The sequence below is a fragment of the Blennius ocellaris genome (assembly GCF_963422515.1).
Source record: "Blennius ocellaris genome assembly, chromosome: 5".
Taxonomy (NCBI): Eukaryota; Metazoa; Chordata; class Actinopteri; order Blenniiformes; family Blenniidae; genus Blennius; species Blennius ocellaris.
The window spans coordinates 11648628-11662207 of NC_137654.1; the positions used below are offsets into that span (position 1 = coordinate 11648628).

The 13580-nt window shown below is 44.1% G+C and overlaps 1 protein-coding gene across 1 annotated transcript; it reads right to left on the reverse strand.

Annotated features, from left to right (window-relative positions):
* Positions 1-1395: 1395 nt before the first annotated feature.
* On the reverse strand, positions 1396-13569 carry LOC308130940 (transketolase-like; the record flags this gene model as incomplete). Its single annotated transcript, XM_080497471.1, has 14 exons — positions 1396-1583; positions 3567-3689; positions 3770-3863; positions 3949-4032; positions 4122-4252; positions 5238-5394; positions 5485-5649; positions 5741-5937; positions 6847-6965; positions 7145-7336; positions 10403-10500; positions 11475-11588; positions 11805-11922; positions 13463-13569. The coding sequence occupies 14 exons, from the start codon at positions 13567-13569 to the stop codon at positions 1396-1398; spliced, it is 1887 nt and encodes a 628-aa protein (XP_080353597.1).
* Positions 13570-13580: the final 11 nt, after the last annotated feature.

The following is a 13580-nucleotide window of genomic DNA, read 5'->3' on the forward strand; positions in this document are numbered from 1 at the left end:
TCTTTCTGTGTTTGCCTTGTGGGAAGCTGGCACCCTGTCTGGGCTGTGCCCTGCTTTCACACACAGTCAACTTAAATTGGCTCTAATGCGCTGTGACCCTCAGTTGGACAAAGAGGCACAGAAGACGGATGGAGGAGTGAACAGCCATGTTGTCAATCCACTGAAGTCTTTTGCCATAGGTGTTGGTGCTGAAGTTGTTCATTGGTTGTTGGGATGGCCTCCAGCTCCCTGCAACCCTGAATTGGAAGAAGCTGTAGAGAAGATGGAAATTCTGATTCAAATCTGCTGCTTTTGCATTACAGGGCAACATTAGCGTCCTGCAACTGACTGACTCATGTTCAACTGCTATTTATGCGGATCCATTTTCCACTTCGGCCTTTGAAGTTCTCCTTTAAAGATTTGTCCCTAATGTTAAGCTTTATATCAAACTACTTCATGATTGCAACAACATCAATTTTACATTCCAACTCTTAACTAGCATGACGCACTAATAATACAGTTTTTGAGTACATAGTTTCTATAGTCCTGATGATGTGTTGACTTTCACTGTAGCATATATCTGGTCTAAAAAAGTCTACATGCAAGTTGCATTGACTTGCAAGGGAGCAGCTGAATAGAAGCTTCTTCTGCTGTTTCCATAGTATCATAGTATGTTACATCTCAATGTTCCCAATACAAGAAGTTGGTGGTAGGTTGGTACAGCAAACGACAGTTGTTGTATTGTGTCACTCTATCAGACCCACAAGAATGCCTCAGACACAAGGGTTTGTGAGAAACCATCCCTTTATTGGTGCAAAGCAGTTCCATCCAAACAAGAGTCAAGAGAGTTAAAAATAGTCGGTGCTCAAACAGACCAAACCAGAGCTCGTCCGCACCCTGCCGGCTCGAGAGCGGCCGGGACTCACACAGTCACACCGGGTGCGGGCGTTCAGATCGCTGAGTCCAAGAAGTGAGAGGGCTTCCACAGAGATTATTAAAAAAAAAGAAAAGAAAAAAAGACTTGACTTCACTCCAAACCACGTTCACTGCTTTCACTGAGACACTACAGCAGTACCAGAACTTTCTTTGAGAGGTAGGAAGAGACTAGAGGGTGGAGTGGACATGTGTGTGAGTGATGGGAAGGAGGTGTGTGTGTTTGTACTCAACTCACAAACTGACGGGGGAAGAATCTGGGGCAGGGGTGTCAGACCAACATTAATGACAAATAACAAAAAGAAACCAACAGTTTTTTTTTTTTATTGGTTTACAAACAATTCAGATTGTTGAAGGAGGAGGAGAGCGTGAGTCGGCCAGAAGTGCTTCTCCTCCTCCTGTGTCGGTGTTGTCATGGTGATTACAGTTAACCACAAGGGCTTTTACCGCGCCGTTCCTGCTGCCGTTGCTCCTGCAGCGCTCCTACTTGGCATTGGCCGAGCTGCTGAGCATCTTGCGGACCGCGTGAGCGATGGCGTCGCGGTCGATGCCGAAGATTCGGAGCAGCTCGTGGGGTTTCCCACTGCGCGGGACCTGGGAAACCGCCAGGCGCTGGATGTTGAAGCCGGTCTCGTTCACCACCGCTGAGCACACCGCCTCGCCCAGACCACCTGAGGTGATACCAGATCATATTAGATGAGATTAAAGGGCGAGTTCGTTCCAAATCACACACCCTTGATTCCCGTCCTGTTATTTAGATGAATGCCTTTCATGTTTTTCTCTGTTCCTCCCACCAGTCTGTCATATTCTATCGCTTTACACTTTCACGGGTGATTGAGCCCTGCAGAGATCTGATGTGGGTTGACAGCAGAGGCACCACCCTCCCTCAATTTTCTCACTCCTCTTCTTGTCACGCTTCTACACCTTCAAAGGTTGGGTTCATAGTTTCAATAATCTGGTGTCAATATAAAGACTAAAACGGGCATTGCTTCATGCGGCCGCTCCTTTTCTTTGCACGGACCAATTAGACACCTGAACGAAAGCATCTGTGTGATTAATCCAATTGAAAAGGGCAACTTCTTTACTCACAGCAGACAACAAACGTGAACATTTTTAGATTTGTCACTACTTGTGTGAATCAGACTTTGTGTGTGTGAGCGGAGGCATCCTGAAGCACCACTCAACCAGTCGGGCTGACTCACTTTACTTTGCCTCCATTTTGAATAGATAATTGTCGTATTTCAGGTTGAAAACCAGCTGCTATATTTACAACAGCAAACACACACAGTGAGAAAGAAGAGGAGAGAGGGATTTAGTGGTAGAGGCTTGTTTCAGTCAAGCTGTATGTAGGTCAGTGAGAGCCTAAAGGCCAGAGCTGAAATTAAGAAACCCTGACAGGCTCCTCCTCCCTCCCCTCCCCCATTATAAAAAAAATAAAAAAATAAAATTTTTAATACATACATACATACACGCACGCACACACACACGCACTCCTTTCTCTTCCTGAGGCTCCTCATCTGCAGACAGACCTTTGTCCTTTGCTGCTTCTGCCTATTTATTTATTTATTTATGAGCTGATACACAAGCAACACAAACATGCAACCAGCTGCACAACAATTTTTCCCATGTCTGCTACTTACAGCTCGCCTCTAACAGAGATTACGTATTTCAAACAAACATGGCTGCCCTAGCTTACAGTGGGCTTTATTATATATGAAATATAGAACAAATCATCTCAGTCAATGCAGTGATATTTTACATTGTCTGATCAATGATTAATATTTAGGATATAGCTCCTCTGTTGGGGTTGTTTTTAGGCAAAATTGCTACACCAATGTTATTTATTAGTTCATAGCATAATAAAAAAAAACAAAAAATGGTATATTTCTTTTATCCATTTGCTTTTGCCTCACCACCATACGTTCCTTTGTCGCTTTATTTCTACACCTTTGAATGTGCATACGAGATATGAAACAGTTGTTAGGCAGTGAGATGGACGAGTGTCAGTGCTGTTATGATGATTATCTCATCCAGTCAGATTCTTTCCATATAGTATAGAGGGTGAGATTTTGTGGGAAAATAAAGCTACTTCGAGAGCAGGCGAACAAACCACATTAAATAATTGTGTTTTAAGACCTAAGAAGGTCGGAGCTGTCAACTCTCAAACATGTAGCGTTAAACCATAATCCATAGGTAATGAATCCAGTTTATTGGTGGGTGCCAGTTAGAGATTTTCACTTTCAAAGTGAAAGCTATAGTAAGTCTCTGGAACTGACTCTGTCTGCATTACAGCTTTACTTACATTTTTCCTAATTCATGAATTTTCTGTATTATTACTATTTTCATTAGCTGCTCTTTTATGTAAACTCCATTCAGATGTCCTTCTTGTCTTGCTTCTGCTTTAATCACAAACTTTACAGTGAGAGAAACATCAACTGTTTCACCAATAATAAGTTGTTTGAAAATGTCATTCTTTCCTTTTGGGCCTATAGAAGTGAGTAAAAAGCCATACTTTATGAAAGTACCCTGGGGAACTAATTTTCTTTAAGAAGATTTTCTATACTTTGTTTTTTCAATGGTATAGAATCATTACACTACCCACCTTCTTCAATTCGATGTAGGACTTTAAAACAAAGACATGTGACAATATGTACCTTCATAGTAGTGATCCTCCACAGTGATGATGCGTCCTCTGGTGGCTCTGGCGTTCTCAGTGATCAGCTTATAGTCCAGAGGTTTGATGGTGAACGGGTCGATCACGCGGATGTTGATTCTCTCTGAGAAAGGAAACATCAGGGTGAACTATGCATCTTTAAGCTTTAACCACTACAAACCCCACTGTTTTGTTTCTTCTCACCTTTCTTGAGCATTTCAGCAGCAGCCAGAGCCTCGTGGAGCGTCACTCCAGCCCCGACCACAGTTACATGGTCGTCGTTGGTTTTATAAACAACCTGAGTGGAAGGGCAGACCATCGATTTGTATCTAACAGTCTCCATTCATTTGGAGGATACGGGGATGAAACAATGAGCTACAAACCTTGGCCTGTCCAACATGGAAGTCCTCGTTGCAGTTGTAGATGACATTGTTCTCCGGGCGGCTTGTTCGGATGAAACACAAACCCTGGAACAAATAATCGCAAGTGGTCAACAGATTTGATCCTTGGATTTTAAAATGCACACAGGATGAAGGTCAATTCTAACTTTGAGTACCTTTGTGTTGGCAGCAAGCTCCACAGCCTTCTCAGTGGAGACACCGTCACTTGGGTAGAAGACGGTTGCTGTGGGAATGGCTCTGAACATGGCCAGGTCCTCCAGACCCATCTGAGACGGCCCGTCCTCACCTGATCATACACAAACGTGTCACATCAGTGAAACGAGAACTCAGGTGTTTACTGTAAGAGTAAATACTGGTAGACTGGCATGCATTCAGTCCGCAGAGAGTGGGCATGCAATATACCTGAGGACGGCGAGGAGGAGGAGGTGGTGGAGGAGGAAGAGGAGGAAAGGGAAGGAGGAGGAAGAGGTGAGAGGGGATCAGGCCGCTCTGTCATCACCTCCATGACACAGAGACAGAGAGGGGAAGGTAGGACGGGAGGAGTGCTGACACCGAGAGAGGAATGTGGACAACATAGTGAAAAATAAGTTGAGAAAATGAGGGGATAAAAAGGTTTCGCATTGTGGGGGATAAAAAAAACAACCAACAAACAGTGAGGAAAGGGTTCAGCCCAGTGAGAGAAAAGCAAAAAGAAGCAACTTTATAAGGTGGACATCACCTCTAATAGCATGCCGTCAAATATCGTCATGGTGTGAGTTTTGTGAGACAGACGTGTTTGTGAGTTTAAGTTGAATGAGTGAGCTGAATCAATAAAAAAACAAGAATTTTGTCCAGGTGAAGAAAAAACAAAGGAAGTCGATGTTTCCATTTTGTGCAAAATAAGCAGGCTGTAAGTATCTATTGAACTACTTTGCATTAAAATCATTCCTCAGACCTAGTGTATATATGTACAAGCAATAGTAGTTGTGGTGGTTTTTGCCTCTTTTCTATATATTTTCAATCGTGCATATTATGTTTTGTACAAGTTGGCAAATCGACTTAGTATGTAACAATAATACCCCTTGTAAAAAAAACTAGTTGTTCAAGGTCACACAATAGCGAAAGCATCTTCATATTTAACTGTGCCACAGTTTACATCACAGGAACACACATTTGTCTTTTCTCACAAATCTGAAGCAAGCAATCCTGCAAACTCAACGCTGCACTGAACGACAGGCGGGGTCAGAGGTCAGAGGTCAGAGGTCGGATCACATGAGGCAGTGTGGACTGACCGATGGAGACGCCGCAGTGGGAGCCGCACAGGTTGATGTTGCTCTCAGAGATGGCGGCCATGCGGAGCTGGTCGTAGGCTCGGGTGAAGAAGGTTGCGAAGGTGCTGGCGAAAACCACGTTGCGGTCTCGCGCGGCACAACCCATCGCCACGCTCACCTGCAGGAAACAAGAGCGAGCAACTTGAGAATCAGCTCAATTGAGACTGATGAATTAAATGTTTCGAGTCGCCGTTGCTCACAGACTCACCATGTTTTGCTCTGCGATGTAGCACTCCACGTAGCGGTTGGGGTGCTCGTTCTTAAACAGCTCGGTGAAGGTGGAGTTCTTGGTGTCTCCATCCAGAGCCACCACATGGTCATTGTAGCGGCCCAGTTTGGCCAGAGCCATGCCGTAGGCCTTCCTCGTAGCAATCTGAGTTCCAAAGAGGCAACAATCATTGTCTCACAACTTAAAACACACGGGAGACGTGTTGATGTGCCATGAATACCCGAGCTGATCCCACCTTGTCTCCAGGTTTGTAGCTGGGTGCGCTGGGCATGCGCATGTTGCGGAGGCTGACGGATGACATGTCCTCATTGGGCGGAGCGGGATAGAGGCGCTTGTTGCAGCTGACGACGCGGCTCTGCAGCTCTTTGACGACGCTCTCTGCCATGTCTTTGGGCAGCGGCTTTCCGTGCCAGCCCATCTTATCCTCGGCAGCTGAAGGAAGCAGACAGAGAAAACAGAAACAACTTTTCAAATTCTGTGTGCATATGTCCATAAGCTATTGGTGGTAAAGCATTGTTGGTTGTTCGGACTATTTCTGATATAAATCATGTCGACAATGATGATTAAAAAAAAAAGTGTCTTATTAAAATCTAATCTCTTTCTGATCCATGTTATCATTCATCTTCTATAACTCTTTTTCCAACTCAGGGTTGCAGGGCGCTGATTTTGAACAGAGGGAGAAAACTGGACTATCCAACAAAACCCCACCACAGTGAGAAACTCCAAACATATGAGCCTGGATTTGAACAGAGGATATTCTTGATCTATACAAGGGCAAACGGGAATGAACACATTGAGCTGTCAAGTTACATCTTCATTTGGTCACAACAGACGTAAAGGTTAGAGGTTAGAATCAGGAGGCCCGGGTTTACAATAATATTCAAACCTTCTTCACAAATCAAGTCTATTCAAAGACTAAAACTTTAACAGCTTTGTTAAAACAACTGGCTTTTCTTTTGTCTGTCTGTTTTTTCTTCGCACACACACACACACACACACACACACACACACACATACACACACGTGGTCACACACTTTCAGGTTTACGTCTATCACAACATGGACACAATGGGACGCTGCTGGGATTATATCCTACACATTCTGAGGGATTACCGCGCCGCAGCAGCTAAAGCGCTGAAGAGCTGCCTGGATTATTGTAGTTCAGGGCCCCTCCGCAACGGCCGTGGCTGCTTAGTGCGGCTACGAAAACTTCTGACAGGACTATTATTCTTAGCCAGCGGTCACCACTGCACAGAGTCATCGCTTCAGTAGGTTTGGAGCTAGAATGGGGATAACAGCGGGAAATGTTTTGTTATTTTACCTCACTGAATAGAGGTTTACCTGGGATTCCTTTGCCCTTAATAGTCTTGGCGATGATGGCGAGCGGCTGGTGGCGGGGTTGACTCAGCACTTTACTCAGCTCCTCCACACTGTGGCCGTCCACGATGATGGCCTGCCAGCTGGGAAAACACAAGTTCGACTATGAGCATCGTCTGATTCTGCTCACATTCTAAACATCCTGAACCCTCTTCCAACATTTTTTTAATCATTCTAAATCAGTACAACAGGTACATTAATGTCTTTTTATATTATGAATATAGTATTACAAAAAGCATATGAAATATAAAATATGGCTCACCCAAAGGCCTCGCAGCGTCGTTGGTACTTCTCTACATGGTGCTGCAGCGGAGCCGGCTCGCTCTGACCCAGCCGGTTGATGTCCAAGATGGCCACCAAGTTGTCCAGCTGGTAATAGGAGGCGAAGGCCATGGCCTCCCACACTGAGCCTTCTGACAGCTCTCCATCGCCCAGCAGGCAGAACACCCGGTAGCTTCAAACAAAGACATTTGACGTGGAATTGATTCAGAGCTCAAATGGTAAAAAGAAAAAAAACAAAAAAACAACAAAACCCTGCACTTTTCTGGAGTGTTTTCACAGCTTGAGGCAGACTCAAAGAGCTTCACACTCGCACACCAATTGTGATCATTGTACCAACGGGGCCACAGTCACTTAGGTGGACTGATACGTGGAAACAAAGAGACAAAGAGAGGTGGGTAGTTTTCCATATCCGTTCCTTTCCCCCCTCCTGCCACACCCCTCCCCATCCTCTGAACCTTCCTATAGAGCTTGATGTGACAGCTGACGCTCACACCTAAACACACTAACACACAAACACAGAGGCTCCGCCCCCTTCCCCCCCCCGCGCCACACTCCCATCATCCTCAGTCGCTTGCTCCCGTGGCGTAACGACTGCTGACAGCTTTCCAGTCAAATAGACACATTCTCATTAAAACTGGAAGATTGGCTGAGACACGTCGCATTATGCTACGCATTCCTACCCAAACACAAAAATCATTTTTAAAAAAACCACATGGCACAGAAAGAAAAGGAGAAGAAGAGGAATTTCACTGAGGTGTGGATTTAGAGAGAGAAGAGGTGAAGGTGTGAGACCATGGGGGAAAGACAAGAGTGATGATAAAATGATGTTCACAGAACCATGGAGAGGAAAGTGAGACAACTTCTGTTCATCATTCAACAGAAGAAAAGTTTGTTATTACTGTTTCGCATTTGCAGGTTGAAGTTGAATTGAATATTTTTTTAAGAGGTTTAATAATAGAATCCCTTCCTTTCAATCATAGGGTGCATTTTTGGTTTAATATACAAAGTTTTTAAGCACTTTAGATTTCTATCCATCACACAACACCATTATTGTTTTTTCAATCCTCCTTAAATAAATTCATAATTCGACTGTCCTTAAAAGTATCAGTGATGTGATTACTTCTACAAACAGAAACGTGTTATGTAAAGTTCCAGATGGTGTGATTAAACATTTAGAGCAGAGGCCCACAAACTGTAGGATGATACAAAGCTTTAAATACATTGTTCCCCGTCAATCCACCCAAACTGCCAACATGAGGCAGAAGGTCAGAGGAGGGAGGGATTTAATGGTGGAAAACATTTTTATTTGTCTCACACCCAATAATGCTATCCGGCTCGATGCCAGATGGCGTAATGAGACATAATTAATAACGGCGTTTGGGATCTAAATGCAGTACAAGCCATAACTTTTCTCCGGCGAGCTGTTAGATGTTTTGCGTTTGAATTGTTTGTTGAGTCTTTACACTTATTCTGCAGCTGTCAGAGCTGTCACACGCATGTTTTTGCTGGAAAATGATTACATTGATTACATGCCATTTATTGTTGATTGTGAGAAAAAGCATTCCTCTGCCCCCAGAATTCTTTTCTGCTAATGCGCACTAATACATGACCTGCACTTTTCTTCACCTGTAACGTATATTAACGGGTCCCTTTTGATTTAAAGTAATCCTTCAAATGATGTATCCTTCTTTTATTTGGTTTTCGGAACCAAAGACTAACAACCCACACGTGAATGTTCTTAATCATCCATAATCCATACAATAACATCCTGTCAAACCAAAACTAATGACAGTCCACAACCTGTGCATTGACTTTTATCATCTCCTTCCAATAGTATAAGAGAGACAGAACTCTTCATGTGTTTGATCCAATAATCTCACCGACTCGACTCACTGAGCAGTTATTCTGCCTCTTCTCAGCGTTACTGGTAAGTTTATCAGACAGGTTCATTCATGTATCAGATTTTAATAAACCTCACACACGCTGAGCGATCGAGACGTATGGAGAAAAGTGACAGTGGAAACGTTGTAGCTCTGTGTGACTGTATCTTCATCTTTTAGGTTGATATCATATTTATTCAGCTATTTTTTTTTTTGTTCTTCTTTCAAGCAGCAGATTATTCTATTTTATGTGATGCAGCGCCGCTGAGACATGCTGCTCTGAGCTGCACGCGTGCTCACAGTCGCACAGCGTACGAAATCGCATGCGCGGTGTATTATATGTGCACACGATGTGCAACAAAACTACAGCGTGGGATTCCTCACATTTTTTTCCGGGGGGGAGAGAGAGAGAGAGAGAGAGAAGATGAGAGAAATGGGCGAGGCAGAGAGATGAGGGAGGAACGCCACTTATGCATGTGTGATTATTAGAGCAGAAACAATCGAGTGCACACAGGATGCAGAGAGAGCGACATGAAGGGCAGCCAGCTCAGAGCGGCGCTACGGCATTCCCGGCCCGCCCGTTTCTCTATCTGCTGTGTGCTGAAAACAAAATTGCATTTGGAAATATTTGTCATGTGGACATTGAAGTGTATTGAACGGCTCTCCTGAGAGCTGAGCTACAATTGAATGGAGTGTGTTGTTTCCCAGCAGAGGCCACAGCTCTGTTTGTCTGCAGCCGGAATGAACGTCCACGTGGTTGTTTCTAGAGCACGCCAGAACAAAGGAGACACACGTGGAGCGAGTAAATTCAGCCAACATCTCGCTGAGTGGCAACTGAAAAGTGCAGCGCAGGCGCAATAAATGATTATGCCAATCAACAGAATTAAACAAACATGTAAAAGAAATTACCCCAAAGTAAAAAGGAATCAAGTTTAAAAATTTTTTTTCCACAGTCACGCCAATGCATCTCTGTGAATCACTCAATCTCTTACCTGAGACATTATTGATTCTGCATTAAACACATGATAAGACCATTTATCTGGATCTGAAGGTACAATACAGTAAGTCAAAGGTCAGCCCTTCTGACTGGCTGCTGAAATGTCAGCACGGTCCCGGCCTGTCAGAGAGGGTTTGATTCGGGGCTCTGGGCTGAAATGTCACATCGGCTTCCTGCACTTTACATTATGTCATGCATTATTTCATACAACCTACCTTAAAATGTGCAGATGCGAGCTCGACTGCTGTGCTCCCTGCCTATCGGTCAAGACTAAAGGTGTCTCCGCTCGGGCTCGCTTTCTTTTCAAGTCCTCGCTGTTTGTGTGCAGACATGTACATGTGGGGGGTTTTGTGTCTGTTACCTGGCCTTGTCAAAGTATTTTCCAGTGTAGGCCATTCCACAGGCAGCTCCCAGGCCCTGACCCAGAGATCCAGTGGCCACGTCCACAAACTGCTGCTTCTGTTGGCATGCACACAAAACATGGACTTTTTCTCATGGACTGTATGAAAGCTCTCGTGTACAAAACATAAACGGCATAAATAACAGCAGAGATGGGTTGTTTTCAATGTGTTAGTGGAGAAAAACAAACCGCAGCAACATTCAATGCTGTGATGAGAGCAGCTCCAGTCTTACATAGTGACCGTATCAGAGGTGATGTGAACACTGCGTTACTGACGTGTACAGCAGGGGACAGAGCGTCTGTGTGATACAGACTCAGCTTTGTCCTTCCCTGTCTGGACAGTTCATCTGTGTGTCCATATGTCCAGTATGTGCAGCAAGCACACTAAACACTGAAAATACGACACAAGACGGAACTATGCGAAGTTTTGAAGAGAGAAAAGCAAAGAATCAAGAAAGTTCTACAATGAATTTGATGTTAAAGAGCTGCATGGAGTTTATAGATGTTTGCCGTTGATGGTGATATGAAGTGAGAAACTATAAATACAGAATGAATGAGATCTTTCTAAGTTTTGAAGAGCTTCAAATTTAAAGTCTCTATATAACTACCACCAGTGACTATTCCCCCCCCCCCCCCGGCCTTGTTGCATAAACAAACAATTTATTGAAGTTGTCACAAACCTTTCCTAAAGCCTTTACAAACTGTGAGCCAGCACACTTTGACAGATAATAGAAGAAAAGGCCAGAAGCAAAGTCAAACTTAATGTCAAGCACAAAATATTTTTTTTTTCGAAACAGCTTTGGGTCATAAGATGCTCCAAAAGTGTGTATAAAGAACATATGAGAGAAGATCAAGGTGACATTGGTTTATTGCTGGGATTCATTGAGCATCACAAAGTTGTGCAACCCAAAAAGTTCACTTGACCAAAACAAAACACACAAAGCAAGGGCCTGAAAGATATACATCATTATGGAGAGTGGAATAAATACGACTTTCGCCATACACACTCCTGCAGATCTAAGAGTCACCTCACCGGCACAGGGTGTCCCTCCAGGATGGAGTCGACCTTGCGGAGGTTGAGCAGCTCGTTCTCCTTCAGGTAGCCCGTCTCTGCCCACACAGCATACAGCACGGGAGCCGCATGGCCCTGAGGAGGCAGGAGCAGAGAGTTACCACAGCCTGTCTGAGTCACTACGGCTTGTAGATCACACAAAGGGATCCAGAGCGCTGCCTGAGGGACGACTGTGGCCCATGATCCTTCTCTAGTGTCTCAAAGCTTACATAGTGTTTATTATGTACCATCTACATGAGTGCATTGTTCCTGTGCACGCAGAGATATCCCACCCAGATGTGCACGTGTTACCTTAGAGAGAATAAATCTGTCGTTGTTGGGGTTACGCGGGTCTTCAGGTCGGTACTTCATGGAATGAAAGAAGAGCACAGACATGATCTCTGCCACGCTGCAACATGATGTAGGATGACTGCAACAGAACGAACGCAAGAGAGGAATTAGATGCAGAGCAGCCCACTTCAAATGAAGCCATGTGTTTTACCCAGTGCTCGCTTCAAACCTTCAATTAATCAAAGAGCGAGATGAATGGAAACGAGCATAAAATGAGCAGTGAAAGGCAAAAAATAAACAAAAAAAACAACAACATAGAAAGAGGGTTTGGCCGTCAGACCGATCCTGTCAGTTCAGATCCAGTAGGTTAATTCATGTCAGACCATCTGCAGTCATGGAAGGGAGAAGACAACAGTAGTTGACTTTATCAGGATCAGACCAGCAGCAAGTACATACGCTCTCTCTCTCTCTCTCTCAAACACACTGTAAATGCATGTGGTAAATGTGTCTCTCTATCAGTGCCTCATGAAACGTACAGCACAAAATTCACTGTGCAATTCCAGCTCTGTTAGAGTCACAACATTTTAACATGGGTTATTTAATAAATATGTTAATTTAATTTATTTGTGTTATTTATTTATTTCACAAAACATGCAAATAATACCTTACAATGGGCTTTTATTGTTGTTCTGAAAAGGAAATTGGATCAGGTATAAAACGGATATTGTCTTAAAAAACAAAAAAGAAACCTCAAATCAATTTTCTATTCAGCGGGTTATTTATGCCTCCGGACTTGAACTGGAAAAGACAACTCATTTGTACTTCTATAAACACGCTTTGCGCCTTGTAGAAACATTACAAATGTCCAGATATGTGTCTGAAATGCAGCTTTACAGCGTCACACTGGAAACATTTTTTTTTAAATGTTATTTTATCGCTTGGGTTGCTTGTAAGATTTAATATTGAAATTGCACGCCCGACGCATTTTCCTGCGTAATTCCAGCAACTATACGATGGTGTAGCGACACATGGTGTTTGGATCAGTTGTAATCAGGCTGCAGTCAGAAACACGCAGCGAGTCGTCCCGTGGGCTGTTCCAGGACCGGCTGCACGCAACTGTCCACTGTGTGCGCTTCTCCGTTACATAAGTGATCGCGTCGCAGGGAGAGTGAGGAGCTCGGGTGCACCTGCAGCAATGTACGGCAATTTCTGTGCGCAGAATTCACTTGTTCAATTCAATTGTTTATATAATTAGAAAAGGAACGATTTTGGTCTAATGTAATCAATTACGATTCCCTCTCAAGAATGCAGCGTGCCCGTGTGCTTAGAACTTTTTAATATATATTTTTTTAAATATCCAACGCATTTAGCGCGTAAAATTACGCATGAATGCGGGCACACGGCTCTCTTTACGCACATATAAAAAGACTGTTGGTGCATGTCGTGTATTCTGATCTTCTGCATCTGCAACAGGACTAATCTCCTCCAGCCCCTCCTGCACAGATCACGCGAGGTGGACACAGGCATACACTTATTTAACTCGTCTTTACTTTTTATAGATCAAATCCCCCCCACCCCAAACAAATGCGCGCACAGTGCACGACCCACAACGCGTCCACCAGGAAAGCTGGTATGTAGTGGCGGTATATATGGTCATCTATCCGTCTGGTCCACCTCACCCGCTGCCCGCTGCAGTTGTCGCCTTGATGGAGTTGATCCGGAGCCGGGTGGCGATGTTCCTGAGCGCCTGCAGCGTCTGCTGGTCCGGTTTGTGGTAGTCCTCCATTTGGCAAAAAA